General features: G+C 42.6%; 3 protein-coding genes across 3 annotated transcripts in view; 2 read left to right on the top strand and 1 right to left on the bottom strand.

Moving 5' to 3' along the window:
• Positions 1–10,893, top strand: part of LOC142748904 (SLC35A4 upstream open reading frame protein) — a 30,975-nt gene extending 20,082 nt beyond the window's left edge. Inside the window, exons 2-3 of the mRNA XM_075856283.1 lie at positions 9,323–9,418; positions 10,198–10,893. Coding sequence (XP_075712398.1) covers positions 9,323–9,418; positions 10,198–10,395 — 294 coding nt within the window. The 3' untranslated portion in view covers positions 10,396–10,893. The remainder of the gene's footprint in view (positions 1–9,322; positions 9,419–10,197) is intronic.
• LOC142750361 (uncharacterized) overlaps positions 7,048–18,708 on the bottom strand; it is a 69,974-nt gene continuing 58,313 nt past the window's right edge. The window contains exon 11 of the mRNA XM_075859358.1: positions 7,048–7,270. The gene's annotated coding sequence lies outside the window, so the exon portion shown is untranslated. The remainder of the gene's footprint in view (positions 7,271–18,708) is intronic.
• On the top strand, positions 10,934–12,487 carry SLC35A4 (solute carrier family 35 member A4). The gene has a single exon (XM_075856282.1). The coding sequence runs from the start codon at positions 10,939–10,941 to the stop codon at positions 11,905–11,907; it is 969 nt and encodes a 322-aa protein (XP_075712397.1). The 5' UTR covers positions 10,934–10,938; the 3' UTR covers positions 11,908–12,487.

Here is an 18,708-nt window from a genome sequence, read left to right as displayed (position 1 = left end):
ACAGTTATTGTGTAAAAGGTAATGCGCAGATGGTGCAGAGTGAGATTTGCCATTTTCTATACATATATGCCATTTCAGCGTCCGCTATATTGTGCCCAGCATGCGCCACCGGAGACATACGCCTCATAAATCGTAATGTGGGTTCTCCTGCTTACGGCAATACCCTATTTGTGGCTGTTATCAGCTGCCTGGGCACACAGCAGGGCTCAGAAGGGAAAGATGAGAGGGATAAGATGTGTGGAGTGCATCAGGGTAAATTAAAAATCAATGGATGTATGGTAAATTTTAAAACACTTTCATACTGAACCCTGGTTTTTCGGGACACGTGTCACATTGATATATTGTGTCCTTCCTTATCCCCCTCTTATAGCAGACTCTGCACCTCTTTTGACTCTTTCCCTTCCCACCGGTTTGGGGAACTTCTCCTGGACAGTGTTGCCCTGGTACTATGTGTGTGGCGTCGCTTCTAGAAGTACTGGGTGCCCCCTCTTCCTGGTCCCTAAAAATTGGGTTCTTGATAACCACCTCTTTGAAATTCGAGGAAAGTTCCCTTCTGGCCTGCACATCAATGTAGCACGTACGCATTGTACAATGCCATCTGTGTGATGTACATGGCCAGCTTCTTATACCACACGCTCAATTTCCGCATGGCCCTGTAGTGCTTCAGGACTTGATATGACAAGTCCACCCCTCCCATGTACCTATTGTAGTCCAGGATGCAGTCTGGTTTAGGGGTCACTGTACTAGTACCTCGTACTGGTGTGGCTATGTATTGTCAATACAAGGCCATCTCTCTTGTACTTGACACACACTATGTTGCTGCTGGATTGTGCCCTGCTCTCACCCCTTCTCAGTAGGGATGCACGATACATCGAAACTTCGATACTGTTTCGATACCGTGCACCCCCAAATGGCCGTACAGCTAAGTATAGGAACACATGAATGTATGAGAGGTGCTGCGGCTGTGTAATACAGTCATTGCCGCGCTCCTGAGTCCTGGCAAGTGCGCACCGTCAGGATGATGCGATGCGGCCAGCGCTGCACTAATGAGCGGCGGCACTGAAGACAGAACATGGTGGGCGCACTGCAAAACACCCCCATGTTCTGTCTTCAGTGCCTGACCGCTGACCGCGCACGCACTTAATGTCGAGGAGCGGGGCAATGGCTGTATTATATAGCCGCAGCCCTGTTCTAACTGCGGAGATCAGAGAAACCTCTTATCTCCATCGTTATTCCCCTGAATGCTGCGATCAAAGCTGACTGCAGCATTCAGGGGAAAATGAGAAGGGGGGGATGCCTGTGACGCGATTGAGGGACATACCATATATGGCTAGACAGCCCAGGGTCCATTGAAGGACACCAGGGCTGTCTTACCATATTTCCTCTTAGGGCATACTTAGGTATGTCCTAACAACTGCCTGTGTACTATCCGTACACAGGCTAATGTACTGGCATATAGATATATGCCAGTACATTAAAGTTTAAAAATAAAGTAAAAACATAAGTAATGTTAAATTAAAAAAAAAAAAATACACATACGCCTTTTTTTACAATAAACATTAAAATACATAAAATATACACACATTCGGTATTGGCGCGGCCGTAATAACTTGCACAACAATTTTTTTGCATCATTTATGATGTGTACGCTCTAAAAAAAAAAAAAATAACTGCTTTCTTTCACTTATTGTGAGGCACGAGTTGTGATGAATTTAACCTCCATGTGCCTCACATTAATAGTAATTAACCCCATCATGTACCCACACTAACCCATTATGACTGAGAAACATGATGGGGTTAATTACTATTAATGTGAGGCACATTCAAAATTCATCACACCTCGTGCCTCACATCAGAAAATGGAAGAACTTTTTTTTTTTTTGTATTATTACTGTTGGCAAAGTATCGTTTTGGTATTGAAATCGCAATGCTACGCAAAGTATCGGTATCGAAGTCCAAATTCTGGTATCGTGACATCCCTACTTCTGAATGTCTTAGGGAGGCCTCTCAGATTTCTTCTAGCAGTGCCGCATGCCGCAGGACTTCTGGAAGCGAGGCACTTGAAGAGTGGGACTCTGGTATAAAAATTATCCAGGTGGAGGCGGTAACCCTGGACCAGCAGTGGATGCACCAAATGCCCACACAATTTTGGCATGAACTCCCAGTAAAGGGGGGGGGAGACATTCTGGGGGCTGAATACTGGTGTCCTTCCCTTCATATATCCTAAATTTGTAGGTAAAGCCTGATGCACTCTCACACAGCTTATACATCTTTGCGCCATACCTTGCCCTCTTACTCTGCAGGTAATGGTGGAATTGAAGCCTCCCTTTATAATGTACCAGGGATTCATTGACAGAAATACACTTCTCGGGGGTGTAATGCTTGAGGAAACCGGGCTCTGAAAAATGGTCTAATGGGGGTCTCCGTTTTAATAAACGGTCAAAACTGGGGTCATCTCGGGGTCGACACTGCTCATTATCTGCGTAATGTAATAAGCGAAGTATTGCCTCATAACGCATCCTGGACATGGCCATGCGGTACATCGGGGTGTGGTATAACATGTCTGTACTCCAGCAGGCCCTAATGGAATGCTTCTTCAGAATCCCCATGTTCAAGAGCAGTCCCCAGAACTTGCCCAACTCTGCTGCGTCTACAGGAGTCCACCTGTGGGATTGGGCATAAAATGATGTGGGGTTCTTAGTGAAGTACTGTTGGACATATCAATTTGTCTGGGAGACCATAAGCTCTATAAACTCCTCAGTAGAAAAAAGAACTTGAAAAAGTCCATCCTACTGAGCCCTTCCGTGTTAAATTTGATTCCTTGGCTGCCTGTGTACTCAGGGATTTAGGGTTCATAATGGTCTGGTATGTGGGTCCAAATAGGGTCACTTTGCTCAGGGGTTTCAATTGTTGCGGGGTCACTTCTCTCGCGGGTTTCAACTGTGGTGGTGGTCCTGGAGCATCTCCTAGGGGGTCCCTCTTCGTCACTGGATTAGGAGGTCGACAAATAAAACAGTCGCCATCCGACGAGTCTGTGTCGGAGGCAAGAAACGAAAATGCCTCTTCGGCAGTAAATGTCCGTGGGCCATGTTTGTGCTTCGACACGTATAAAATGTATTTGGTATACATAATTTTTTTTTTTTTTAAATTCCCTTACTGGGAGCAATAGGCTGCTACCTAAACTAGCATGAAAGTGGTTTTTTTCTTGTTTGTTAGAGAACAAGTGGACTTCCCTGACACTAAACATAATTACGGTGACAGATTCCTCACGTTAAATTCTCTCATGCTATAACTAACTACACTTTTTGACCGTTCCCTGACTCTAACTAACCCTAATACTAAACTAACTAGTTGAATTGTCGAAACTATTTTATTTTTTTCTATATATACTGTATATTTTATAAAGAAAAAAAAAATCCCCAGGGACCAAGAAGTGGTCCTGAAGACTAAGGCCTCATGCACACGAACGTGCTATTGCGGCCACAATTCCCCCGAAAATGCACGGGAGAATTTGCGGCCCCATTCATTTCTATGGGCCCATGCACACAACCGTGGTTTCCTTGGTCCGTGCATGGTCCAGGCTCATAGGAAATAATCGACGGGGCCATGTGCACGGCCCGCTGATGACACTCCGCCCCCGGCCGACCCGAAAATCACGGCAATACACATGGCTACAGTCGTGTGCATGAGGCCTTAGAAGTGGTCAGTAATAGGAGATCACTGACCAAAAACGTGGGGGGGAACACAAGGAGGAAGGGAACAGGGGTGGGAAGTGGATGGGTGAGGTGAGAAGCAGAAAAAAGTGATTTATTATTATTATTTTTTTTGGATACTTTTTTTTGCTCTCGCTCTCTCCCGCTCTGAACGCCCCTCTAACTCCAACACAGACGTTCAGGGCGGGTGCGGCACGAATTGATGTCGGAGAGGTCGTGAAGACAACGATCGCTGCTATTGGACAGTTAGTCACTGACTAACCAGTAGCGGCGATCGTGAAGGCAGGACCATCTCTATTGGTCCCAGCACATTGAGCTATGATAGCCTGCTGTCGGAAACCGCAGCGATCACAGCTCACGAACGCGAACGGCGCTGTGTTTCATGCAGGACATACTATTAGGTCATGGAGCGCGAATGATGAGCTTATCATGACCTAATAGTATGTCCAGGAGTGGGAAGGGGTTAACTGTTCACCACCTGTTCCTAAAAATGAGTCTTGACCCCTTTCGTCTACAAATTGTTGACGTCCACAGGGTCCCCTTTCGCTGGATGTTTTTCCTCGATCACACCATTCTTGGTTTACTCTCGACACCGTTGCACGAGACAACCACAATGTTAACAGTCTTTGAAATACAGGCCCCGGCTAGTCTAGCACTAATGACCATGCCTCGTTTGAAGTCGCTCAGATCGCGCGATTTTCCCATTTTATTGTGGATTTGCACTGAAACTGATCCATGGAAGACTTGCTCACTTGATTTTATACTGCACTCCAGGGACACGTGTCTAATTTCCATACAGGGAGGCTCCAATCGTGAAAGGGTGGGTTCAGCTATAACCTATAAACCCCTGACAGAAGTGAGTAATGTTGATTATCGCTTTACAATGGCACCTGTCAAAGGGTGATTATATATTAGGCAGTAAGTGAACAGTCAGTTCTTGAAGTTGAGGTGTTGGAATCAGGAAAAATGGGCAAGAGTAAGGGTCTGAGCGACTCTGACAAGGGCCAAATTGGGATGGTTAGGTGATTGGATCAAAGCAACTCCAAAACGGCAGGTCTTGTGGGGTGTATCTGGTCTGTAGGGGTTAGTACCCACCAAAGGTGGTCCAAAGAAAGACAATTAGGGAACCAGTGACCGGGTCATGGGTGCCCAATGCTCATTTGATGCGAATGCTAACCCGTCTGGTTCTATCCTACAGATGATCTGCTATAGCAGAAATTGCTGCAGAAGTTATTGCATGGCTATGATAGAAAGGTGTCCGAACACACAGTGCATCCATTTGCTACGTTTGGGGCTGTGTAGCCGCGAACCGGTCAAAGTGCCTACAATGGGCATACGAGCATTAGGATTGGACCATGGGGCAATAAAAGAAGGTGGCCTGGTCTGATGAATCACAATTGTTTTTTTCAATACGTCATGCGGATGGCTGGGTGTGTTTGCCTCGCTTAGCTGAGGAAGAGATGGTACCAGGGTGCACTATGGGATACAGGCAGAGGCAGTGTGATGCTCTGGGCAATATTCTGCTGGTTTCTGGCAGCCACGTCCTTGCAAAACTATCCACAGAATACTGTCCACTATTTGCAGCATGCTGTATTTTGCCTATGCGGCAGCACATACATGTTATACTGCAACGTTCGTGTCTTTTTCCAGTTTCCATCTTGTGTTTGTCACACATCTAGGGAGTGATTCTTATAAATAGGAAATTGATGTACGTGCAGCGCCCTAACATACAAACATGGGCCCACTTTTGACTCACCAGAAGGAAGAATTCAAATTTTTATGTGAGTCATGTGATTTCTAATCTACCCGATGTCAAGGGTTGAACAAAGTATTTTAGACTTCAGTAACCAGTTCTGACAGTCTAGGAACCATTTTTTACAATTCATGCAGGGACATAACTATGATGCTAGGAGCCCGGCTCCCTGAACTGTGTTCGGTCCGGGAAACGCAGTCAACATGCGGTCCATATATTATGGATCGAACACGGCCGTGTGAATAAGACCTAAGGGTGAGACCAAATTTCATAGATTTGAAATACACAGCTGTGTATTTCACTCTCTGCAATGAACGTGTAACCTCGATTACAATTAGTGAACGATTATTTAGCCCACACCCCTTTTTTGCATTCTACGCCTCCTATTTGTATGCTACGCCTCCTATTTGTATGCTACACCATTAAATTAATATTTATCCCCTGAGGCTGCTGTATACTACTGTTTATAATATACCCCCTGACACTGCTCCCACACAGTATATTGCCCCCATAGTCATACCTCCCAACTGTCCCGGATTCAGCAGGAAAGTTCCGGATTTTGGGCGGTGTCCCACTCTCAACTGTATCTGCATCTTCAGGACGCAGATACAGTTGAACCCTCTGCTTCGGCATTCGTTCAGAGCGTAGGAGCAGATGGAGCTCCTCCGCTCGCTGAGGACTCCCTGGGCATATTGGTACTTTATGCGCTGTGCCCGGGGAAACCCTTGATGTCACTGTCAATATATAGTCAGTGGCTACTCCTGGAGCGGAATCCCCTGCCAGAGCGTTGCCTTGCTCTGGCAGGGAATTCCGCTCCAGGAGTAGCCTCAATGGCGCTATCTACATGGGCAATTCGCAAGATAACGTTAAATAATTGCGCAGAATTTTGGTTTTGTTTTTTTTTTCTTCTATTTAATTGACCAGCCCTAACCTGATCGATAGTAAACTAAAGACAGGAAGCTGCAGGGAATGGGATAGAGAAACTTGACAATGATCTTAATTTCTACTGCTACCCTCCCAACGCTGGTGCATGCGTCCATACGGGTTTCTGTCTTTCATTTACTATCGATAGAATTCTTGACAACTCCTTTTACTTTTTGTGATCCTATTCCAATAGACAAGAGAATTACATATACCGTGACTTCCTAAAATATAATACATTGCCAAATGTAGATGTCATGATCAGCTGATATTGCAGGGGTAAGCTGCTGGCGCCTGCACATTTCCGAAATATAGAGCCCACCTGAGCGAGTGCTGCTGTGACTGATAAGATATGGGGTACTTCCTCTCTGTCATGAGGACTGGAAGTTCTGGTGGCGCTTATCAGTAGGCAACACCAGTTCGTCTGCTGAAGAGCCAGTGGCAACTCCAATCTACACTATAGTGTGAAGACCCCCAAACAGGGCTACAGGCTAAAGAAATCATTTGGGCATCTTTGGCTTCGAAGTATTTAAAATTTTGAAGCTAAATCCTATATTTTGTAGTCGCATTTGCGACCATTTTAAATCAGTAAATTTTTATTGAGATTTTCCAAATTAACATCAATCAAAACTTGACAAAATAGTCGTACAATCTACAAAGGCTAAAAAACATAACAGCCTGAGATGTAAGTGAACATTTTTGTACAGTTAGCATTCCATTACAACAGTGCATGCATGACCTGTAAAAATGAAACACATATTACAAGTACCAGACCAAGGAAGTAATCGGGAAGTACAGTAATGCATAAATCGTTCCAAATCGAGCAAACCTCCAAAAGACAGACCTCAGCACCCGATAAGAGGACCACAGGCCGCCAGCAGACCTGGAGGATAAATGGAATAGATCAGCTCTTTAAATAAGTTTGAGACCAACAGTTACATTTGTTCTTAAATTTGGATTGTTGCAGCTCTTGATTAGTCAGCAAGTGTTCATACATGTAAGTAGTGTTGACCGAAGTCACCACTTCCTGGATGAGGGGAGGGGACAATTTCTTCCAATGTCTTTTAATCACGAATTTAGTGGCCATAAGTACATGGGCGACTACTGTGATATAGGGAGGTGGGAACCTTTCTAGGCCAATGAATAACAGAGCTAGTTCCGGATTCAATGAGAACTCCATATCCGTAATGTTCGAAATTATATTGTAGGCATCTTGCCATAAGGATTGGATTTTAGGGCAATTCCATAAGATATGTAGAAGGGTACCGATGGACCCACAAATTCTCCAGCATAAGGGTGAAGATGTAGGGAACATTAAATGCAGTCTAGAAGGGTAAAAGTACCATCTCAAGCTGGTTTTTGAAACCGCTTCCTGATATAAGGTGCTTCAGAAAATCTTATATACAAGGTGGGTGAAATGCAGTTTCCCATTGTTTCACAGGAAATGTGGCGGCAAGCTCTCCTTCCCATTTGAGCAGGGGGGGGGGGGGGGCCTTGCAAAGGTGTTTTTCCCTGCTCGCAAATTGTAGAATAAGGATATACCTTTACGTTTTGGAGATTTGTTCGAGAGATGGACAATCTCCTTTCTAATACACTTAGAGGTAGGTACTTTATGTTGTAAGAAATGTCGTATTTGGAAAAACTTACAGAAATCTTTATTAGAAATTTGAAACTTGTCGGAGTTGTGTTGGAATGATGGTGCCCCCCTGGTCATATAGGTCATTAATGGAGAGCATGCCATTAGCTCGCCACACTGACAAATCAATGGAAGGGATATGTTCCTCAATTAGTAAGAGCGTAAGCTTCTGCAGATACAATCATGAGGGATAGAGGAAAGAAACCGAGACCACACCACACGAGAGGTGGAAATGGAAGTTGAGTACACAGGACGACTATGGCGTTGCCATATCGAGTTTATAAGGTCTGTTTGTAGTGTCTTATTTCCACTCAGTTGAGTTTCAATATCAAGACAATGTTTACCCCTATTGTGTTGCCACCAGTGGGTTAATTGATCTAAAACGCACGCTCTATAATAGTCTCGAATGTTCGGGATCCCTATACCTCCCACCCCTCTGTGTCTAGTGAGAATTGAAGCGCACATACGGGGATGTTTATTGTTCCACACAAAGTTCATTAAGATCTTATGGGCAGCCGAAAAAAAATAATTGGGCAAGTGAATTGGTAGAGTCCGAAAAAGGTATAGAAGCTTGGGGAGATGCATTATTTTGTATGCAGCCACTCTACCCAGCCAGGAAACCATATACTATGAGAAATGTATAATGTCCTTCCGTAGAATATCAAGGATAGGAGGGAAATTGGGCTCATAGGTTTTAGTGGATGGGAATGTTCGTTTAATTCCTAGATAGGATATTTCTCCTGTTTGCCAATCCAGCAGATATCGTTGTTTCAAAAACTGCAAGTCCGTGGGAGGGATGTTCAGGGGGAGGATTTGGGACATATCTCTATTTAATTTATAAAAGGAGACCTGACTAAATCTCTCGGACGTCAAAGGTAGCCGCTAAAGAATGTACTGGGTCTGTACACATGACCATTACATCATCAGCGAAAAGTGCTGTTTTATTGGTAAATTTCCCTACCTGAATACCAGAGAGAACGGGATTAGAGCGCAGCATTTCCGCAAGAGGTTCAATGGAGAGGTTAAAGAAGATGGGGGGAGAGAGGGAATCCCTGTCGGGTACCGTTTAGTTAAGGTGAACTGACTTGAAAGGGCCCCAGCATTTGCGACTATTTTAGATGCCTCTGGCGACGTGCCATACTTATTGGACTGTGCAGTGTAGGTGAAATACAATATTCGTTAGACTGTCTGTAATATTGTCACTGTTTTCACAGTTCTGATCCTATTCTGGGGATACACATTGGTCTTAATATTAGAGATTTTTGGTTGCATTCATCTATCTCCTTGTGTTTTTACTAGGGCTCCCCAAAATTAAAGGACCTTGCCTTTCTCAAAGATCAGCTAGAAGGCCTGCAGCGTAAACTGGAGACTGAAGTACAGGCTGGAGTATCTCAGGTAATATTTTATCTAATGATCTTTCCTACTTTACAGACGACCGCACTTACAAAGTGTTCTCACATTGAATGCTTTAAATAGTGTTCTGGAAGTTCAATGAACTTATGAAAATTTAGACGTCATTGATGTGGCATAGATACGTTGTTTGGTCATAAAGTGGTTGGAGATAATGTCTTTACCACCACATGTTTGTTTTTTTTGACTATTCTCCATGGGACTGGCAGCCATCTTGCTGGATGAGCAAGTTTGCGCTATTGCTTCAAACTGGCAATTTCCCCTTTTTATATGGCGAAAATACAGACCTATAATAAAAATAAGACCCTAAGGCTAAATTATGAATACGCATTTTAGCCTCTATTGTCTTAAAGGGAAGAAATATTAGCCAATCCAGCGATCCGCTGTTATTGCTGGGGAAGCTGCATCGGTCAATACATTTTAAACTAATAATTGACCGCGTAATACATGGACGGACATTATTTCGCTAGGTTATTCTTCTGTCTGTCTGATTCATAGTGTTGTTAACTGACCGAGCGCATCATAAATCTAATACAGGCCTTATGAATATTTTAGAATAACTCCGTGATATCACTTATTACAAGTAAATTAATGGGGGTGTAATGTGTAGTTTAGGTTCCAGCTAGGCTTGTATTTGTGAGTTCTATACCGATTTGGATTTTATATTCAATACCCTGATATACAAGTCTAGGATCATCAAAGATGAATGTGTGCGTTTCCAAAAATAATCTTTATTTTAAAATTGTTGACATTGTCTGTTACAGGAAGGCACTCTTCTTAGCTCTCCATTTCTCAAGGGATTCCTGGCTGGCTATGTTGTTTCTAAACTCAGGGCTTCTGCTTTCCTTGGCTTTGTGGTAGGAACTTGCACAGGAATTTACGCTGCCCAAGCCTATGCTGTGCCCAATGTGGAGAAGACTATCAAGGACTACCTTGGTTCTTTAAGAAAAGGGCCGGATTAGACTGGAAAGAAAGTGCTGACATTCCATTAACCGCTCCCTCGATGCTTTAAGTGCTTTATTGGAACTATTCACGATACTGGATACTTGATAATTGCGCACTGTGTTGCCACGTGTGCAGTTGTCTCATCTGGATCTGTAGTTGGGGTTAGCTCAGCAGATATATTACGTGCTGCTACGTGCTTTACTTCATTTTACTTCTCTATATTTAATGCAAACTGTGTTTTGGATAAAATGTTACAGAGCCGTGGCGAAAGCCAATGGAAAGATCACCAGCCAAGCAACGAGTGAATTACCCGCGTTATAACTGCGCCGCAACACTCATACTTTTACTTTCTTGGGTCCGATTCCACATATATCATACACATGACTTTCATTTAGCTAATCTATTACCTGACATGTACTGTTTTCGTCCAAGGCTTTATTTCTGTATCTTCAAATTTGCACCGACACATTTTAATTTGTATATAAATAAATGAAATGTGATGCCAATTATGGAAAGATCTGCATAACCGCCTGTTATATAGTACCGCTGGCATAGCCGGGATGTTTGTTGTTAATAATATGGGACCAGAGAAATCATTACGTTCCCCCACTGGTGAGATGCTCCAGTGTGCACTATGGGGACTGATGCTAGTGGTGTCAGTAGTCGTTTATGGGTCTCATGCTCCTCTGATAACTTTGTGCAGAGTTGATGGACAAATCCCTTTCAGTTCATCTTCCGTTGTTCTTCTAATTGAATTATCCAAGTTGATCATGTCAGTAGTGATGCTTCTGATCTGGGATCGCAAATCCGTGCAGTTACCAGTCTCATGGCGGCTGGCCGTTCCCTATGCTTTGCCTGCCATCCTGTATGGTACCAATAATAATTTAGTGGTTCACATGCAGCACTATATGGACCCGAGCAGCTTCCAAGTCTTGAGTAACTTAAAGATTGTCAGTACTGCTGTAATGTACAGCGTCTTCTTACACAAGAATCTCTCCACCCGAAAGTGGCTTGCCTTGTCTTTACTGGCAGTGGCTGGTGTGTTTTACAGCTATGGTGGCATTCAGGATCTAGAGGAACAATCTACCGACGCTCATCTTTATATCAGTCTACAAGGCCTCCTCCTCATGGTAATCTATTGCCTAATTTCTGGACTGTCTGCTGTTTACACCGAGGTGACTCTGAAGACTCAGAAAATCCCACTCAACCTACAGAACGTTTTCTTATATTCTTTTGGTATAATTGTCAACTTTCTGGTTCACTTGACAGGAAGTCACAGCAGTGGTTTTTTGGATGGGTTCTCCATTTGGGTTTTGGTGATCATCGTAAGCCAGGCATTAAATGGCTTGATTATGTCTGCCGTGATGAAATACAGCAGTAACCTCACCAGACTCTTCATCATTTCCTTCTCCATGCTCGTAAATGGACTTTTGTCTTACTTGCTGTTCCAGCTCCAGTTGACTCTCCTGTTCTTTTTAGCTGTTCTTCTCATTGGCTTAGCTGTTTATTTCTTCTATGGCATCAAATGAAATTGTAAGAGCCAACATGACATTTATCTCCGAATGATCACGCCCAATCTTATTCTGCTTTCAAGTTGTTTAATATTATTGGGGCATCAACAAATATATTCCCTGTGACAGGCATTATTCAGACGAGCGTATTATACGTCCGTCTGCTGTCCGTTAAAAAAAAAGCGGACAGCACACGGAACTATTAAATTCAGTGGGCTATTCACACGTCCGTGGTTTTTCACACAGCATATGTCCGTTGCGTGAAACTCACTGCGTGTCCTATTCTGGTCCGTTTTGGCGGACCATGTCGCCCATTGATGTCAATGTGTTCGTGGAAAACACAGACAGCACATGGATTATATCTGTGTGCTGTCTGTGTTTTTCACGCACCAGTTGCTAAAGAAATGAGAGGGAAAAAAACAAAACGGGAACACTGATGCCACACGGAACTGAAATGCATGAAATACGCTCTGTATTTTGGCGGACACAAAACGGGCACTCTCGTCTGAATAAGGCCTTATGGGCTGGATTCACAAGTTTTTGATACATTTTTGTTTTTCGAAAAGAAATAAAGTACAAAGGTATGACTTTTTTATAATTCTCTCTGTTGTATCCACACACAAAAAACTGCATCATAAGCTGCATGTGTGAATCCAACCTAAAAGGTCTTTCCTCATTCAGTCTCTGCATACCATTATTGTTCGGAGTAAGGCTGGGTTCACACACACTATTTACGGACGTAATTCGGGCGTTTTAGCCCCGAATTACGTCCGAAAATGTGGCTCCAAATCGTCGGCAAACATCTGCCCATTCATTTGAATGGGTCTTGCGATGTTCTGTGCCGACGGTCATTTTTTTACGCTCCGCTGTCAAAAGGCGGAGCGTAAAAAGTGCCTGTCACTTCTTCAGACGTAAATGGAGCTGTTTTCCATGGACTCCATAGAAAAACAGCTCCAATTACGTCCGTAATGGACGCAGCGAAAGACGTCTGCACATGAAATTACGGCTGAAATTACGGTGCTGTTTTCTCCTGAAAACAGCACCGTAATTTCAGACGTAACGGACGCTGCCGTGTGAACATACCCTCATTGTGACGAGTTTATTTTGAAACCTTGATCATGTTTGGTCACTTTTTTCTTTATCATACTTGCTTGTGTAAGGCAAAGATTACACACACCGGTTTTAAAGCGGTTCAAAATTGTGTAAGGCCAGGATCACACAAAGTTTTGGTGTAGATTTGGGGTCAGGTTTTTTTTTTTTTTTTTAACCAAACACAGCGGATACAAAACAAAGGAGATGCATCAGGTTTTTGTAGATTTTTCTTTCCTTTTGGATCCACTTCTGATTTTGGCTCAAAAAGGGGAGCCAAGAATTGCTACAAAAAGCTGCATCAAAACTTTGTGTGTGATTCTGGCCTTAGTGTCATCCTGATATCAGTCTTTCCTTTTTGATTTCTTATTCTCTTTTAGATCCACTCCTGGCTTAAAGAGGCTCTGTCACCAGTTGAATACTTCTCTATCTCCTACCTAATTTAATAAACGTTTTGTTGTAGGTAACTACTTTTTTTTTTGTTGTGTTTAAAAAAAAAAAAAAAAAAAAATGTTTATTGACAAAGTTCTGATGGTTTTTACATTTATGCAAATTTTTTGTTTCACAAAGTGGGCATTGTAAAGAAAAGTATGACACTGGCCAATCTGCGTCATACACTGCTCTTCATTCATGCCCAGCTTTATTTACAGCACAGCGAGATCACGCTGTGATGTCACTTACTCCCGCAGGTCCTTTACCAGAGTGACGGCAGAATGTCCAGACATCGCTTCCAGCCGTGCTGTGAATAAAGTTGGGCATGAATGAAGAGAAGTGTATGACGCTGACTTCTTTACATTACAGCGCCGATCATATTATATACAAGATAGGGCACTTATAATGTGGTGACAGAGCCTCTTTAATTTTGCGTGACCACAAGTTGTAGCCCTAGCCGTAAGGCGAAATTCACACACGTGTGTGCGTTTTGCGTCAGTGAATGGTGCGTGGCTGTGTGATTTTCACGCATATGCCATCCTTATGACACGCGGTTTTGTTGTTTAGAAAAATAAATGAAAGAAGTGCTTTTATTTTTTCCTTCATTTCTTTACTGTTGCGCTAATCACGTGCGACACACGGAAGTGCTTCCGCGTGCTGCGCGTGATTTTCACGCACCCATTGACTTCAATGGGTGCGTGATGCGCGAAAAAGGGCCAAGTATAGGACATGTCGTGACTTTTACGCAGCGGACACACGCTGCGTGAAAATCACGGATTGTCTGAACGGCCCGATTCACTAACATAGTTCCGTGCGACGCGTGTGATTTTCACATGCGTATCATGGACGTTAAACACGTTCGTGTGAATAAGGCCTAAGGGTTATACCCATCTTTATGGCATCTATCACATACGTGTGATAGATGCGGGTCCCAACACTGGACCCACACCTATCTCGAGCATGGAGGTCATCCGACCCCTGTCCCACCTTGTGAGGCTACTGCCACAGGAAGGAGCGCTGAGGTAACGGTGCATGTGTGTGGCTTTCTATTGATTTCCATGGGAGTTATGGATACCGCTGAGCCCGCTTGCTCTGCTGTTTTCCTAACTCCCATATGGAGCGGCTACCTCTCCATTCATCTTCCACCAAGATGTGGCGGCCGCCTTACCAGGCTGGATGACTCCCATTCTTAAAATTGGTGTGGAACCTGCATCTATTTATGGAATATTCTGTGGATATGGCACAAGTGTGTAAGGTAGGGATCCCAGAGGTTGGTAACCCTGAGAATGAAGGGGCAGCAGCTCTAATTTCATATGGAGGCCTACAGAGTTGCTGTTTTTAGTCTTTCAGCTTCCATATGAATCCAAAATAAAAAAAATTCTGGCATACTTCATATTATAGAAAATATTTCTCCCTATACAAACTGCTTCTAAGGGAGAATATCCCCATAATACGGTGTTGTACAGAGGCGTTGCAGGGTGGCACATGGAGTGCCTATAGCTTCATAATACAACATGTTAACACGGTTGACTGATGATTTAAGCCAGTCTGATTGCCAATAAAGGGTCAGAAAGGAATTTTTAAATTCTAAGAATTCCTCTGGGGTTTGTAAATAGAAAATATTGAACTTGATGGACATACTGTATGTTACTTTTCAACCCACTATGCAAGGGCTCATGCACACAGTCGTATTATGGCTCTGTATAGAACCGTAATAGGTGCTGTTCCTCCGTATGCCTCTGATCTTATATGGAGGTTTTTTTCTTGACTCCCTTCGATCTGACATAAATAAATAAAAAATCATGCCATGTTCTGTCAAACATAAACCAGTGTCCATTTAAAGAGGCTCTGTCACCACATTATAAGTGCCCTATCTCCTACATAAGGAGATCAGCGCTATAATGTAGGTGACAGTAATGTTTTTTATTTAGAAAAACTATCTATTTTAAACCACTTTATTAGCGATTTTACATTTATGCTAAGGAGTTTCTTAATGCCTAAGTGGGCGTGTTTTACTTTCGACCAAGTGGGCGTTGTACAGAGGAGTGTATGACGCTGACCGATCAGTGACCAGTCAGCGTCATGCACTCTTCTCCATTCATTTACACAGCAGCATCGCGTTCTTACTAGAACGCGATGTGCAGCCACATACACACACACACACAACAGACATTAACGTTAATCAAGTGTCCTGATAATGAATATACATGACCTCCAGCCTGGACGTCATGTGTATTCAGAATCCTGACACTTCTGAATCTTTTCTGTGAGATTTCCAGCAAGGGAAAAGAAATCTCGTTTACCTTGTAATCTCGTACAGGGAGGAAGAGAGTTGTGCTCATCACCTATAGGTAACCTATAGGTAACCTAGAGGTGTTACCTTTCACTGTAATTGTGCCTGTAAAGATGATGAGATGAATGCTGACAAGTGATCGCTACAGAACAGGAAGTCTATTGTGAGGTTCTGTGACCAGAGTAAAAATTGCAAAATCCTAGGATATTTTTTAATATAGATAACAACATAGAAAATAAAAATCACTAAAAGTGTTTAAAAAATGTTTAACATAAAAACTTGATTTAAACAATGTCATTTTCTGCTAACAAATTCCCTTTAAAGAGTCTTCTTCCCCTCCTTCAAAGAAAAAAACCAAATCTGCGCCACTCTTGTCCATGGGCTGTGTTTGGTATTGCAGCTTAGGCCTGGAAATGGTCAACAAGTGGGCTAGCTTCTGAAAATACATCATATTATAAGGCCATTTCAACAAGGAATGCTTTTGGAAATTATTTTGCTTCTGTATTTGTAAACCAAAAACTAGTACTGGGTCCAGAACACAGAAGAGGTACAAATCTTTCCATTATACTTTTACCAATATGCTCGAGTGAAAGAGGCCAGAGGAAAAGTCCACAATATGAACGTATTACGGTTTATTATAATTTTATGAACTCCTAATGCATTATAGTGGCGGGCTAGGCAGTGTCCCAAAGAAACAACCTCCCTCTCTTAGTACATAGGCAACTCCATGTATAGAACCCCTTCTTATTTATTATATACCTTTTTAAATGTTTGTCTTATTTCTGTGATTAATACAATTTGTTATATTTTTATATATATATGGCTTTGTATTACGGTTTATATTGCATCAGTTTGTCACCAGTATTGCATCACAATACCGATGGGCTGTGGAGTTATTTATGTTTTTAATATTCACATGTCAAAAAAGTCATCGAAACCACCCACCTCAATATGAGGAGAGATGAGAAAGAACCAGAAAACGAAGTTCATCACTTGATATCGATAACCAAGATTTCCGGCAATCCAAGAACCATTTTGGATTTTTGTTCCATTGAGAGAGACCTTTTATTATCTATCCTGTAATTCAGCCTGTTTTTTTCAGGCTAAAAGTGTGCAGGTTTTTGTTGCTTTTTTTTAGACCGCTATAATCATAGTATTAAGTTTGGCCACGAATAACGCTCTTATTATAGTCACATTAATGGATGGAGATTTTTAAAGAGTTCATCCCCCAACAAACAACACTGGGTAGAGGGAAACCCTCTGTCTAAACTTCTGTCTAATACACTTCCCCCGACTTATTAGTCGCCTCTCTCTCCAGTACAGATAAAGCTTTGGACATCTCCAAAAGAGAGATATGAGATCTGCAGTGGTCAAGTGGCTGACTCCCCCTTCCAAATCCTAAACAAAAATTGTGTATAATACAATGGTGAACTAGTGCAAAATATTCCATGATGCACTAAAAGCGATGTTTGAGGTAGAACGAAAAATTCTGCCTCAACTTTCTTGAGAAATTTCACCCAAGTCTTTGTGCCACTTCGCACAGATGGACTGTGTAGGCAGGAAATGTAACTACATGAGAAAGTCACCTTAAAAATGGATCATATACGGATGTATCTATAGATTAATCACTCTCCATAGACTTCAATGGGTGATTCCAAACGCAAAACGGAGGTAAATAATGAATGCTATGTTTTTAAAATACGCGTGTATTTTATATGTCCATATAGATAGACTCCGATTAACATTAGCTCCATAATACGGACAGAAAGAAAACTACTGGAATACGGATGTAAAATACGTTTGTGTGAAAGCAGCCTGGAGCAGAACCTACAAATACCAAAATATACTGCCTTGTGAATGAGGCCTAAATGGGTTACAGCTCATTTAGGCCCCATGCACATGACCCTAGTGTATTTTACTGACCGTAAATACGGATCCGTAGTCCTGCTCATATCTGGCACGCTGTCTGCAAATACGGTCCATGGTGCATCTGTATTTACAGATCCGCAAAAAAAAGGGAGGCTAAAAATTATGTCCCAAACATTACTGAAGCCCTTGAAAATTTCACGTGATCGATCAGGCGTCATTTTATTGGGGAATCTCCTGCCATCGCACAGCAACGCTTCCGCAATTACGGACGACTACAGATGCAATTTTGCACGTGGACATAGACTTCTATGGGTGAGTCTGCCGCAACTGCGGGCATTAGGACATGTATATTTTGGGGATCATTTCTACAGCCCAGACACATCGATAAACTATGTGGAAAGGTGTCCATGGCCTATAGAAATTAATGAGTCCGCAGATTATCCGTAATTACAGATAAAAGCTACGGTCGTGTGCATGGGGCCTTACACCTTAAAGTGAAGGTCAATGAAGATCGAGAAGATGCTAGCAGCACTGAACAAGCTAAAAATAAGCTATCCAAAATATATGGTGGATGCCGGGAGGGTACCAGGTTCAAAGTAACTTAGTAATCAATAAAGTCCAAGGTCAGGCAGCAGAATAAACAAAAAGGGGTTTGTTTATTCCAAAAGTAGCGACGTTTGAGCTCGCAACAAGCTTTTTTCAAGGAGTACCACAAGTGAAATGTGAATGTCCACCTTTTAACACTAATTTTCAGGTCTAAAAGTAGTAAGAGCTTCCTCCATTCCCCTGCATAGACAAAGTAAAATTATGAATCTCTGGCTGCCTACCACTAGGGGCAGCTTACTGCATGATGTTTTATTTCATGTATAAGCAGTATGCCGTAAGCTCCCCCTAGTGGTGGCAGCCGATCAAGAAATATATCACCACAGAAGTTTGACTATTAGGTATTTATAAGTTAAAGTGGATTTTCACTAATAAAGAAACGGAGTGTGCATGTTTCCTACTCAGGATTTCTCAACTTAAGCCCAGGTCATGATTTGGGGATAATTTCTCATAAAAGGAAAGCTACGAAGTAGATGAAAGCGCAGTCATTACTCAGAAAGCTTTCTTTAGGCTAATTTCACATACAGCATTTT

Source organism: Rhinoderma darwinii, chromosome 3 (assembly GCF_050947455.1).
Source record: "Rhinoderma darwinii isolate aRhiDar2 chromosome 3, aRhiDar2.hap1, whole genome shotgun sequence".
Classification (NCBI taxonomy): Eukaryota; Metazoa; Chordata; class Amphibia; order Anura; family Rhinodermatidae; genus Rhinoderma; species Rhinoderma darwinii.
This window is presented reverse-complemented; position numbering and strand designations above follow the sequence as displayed.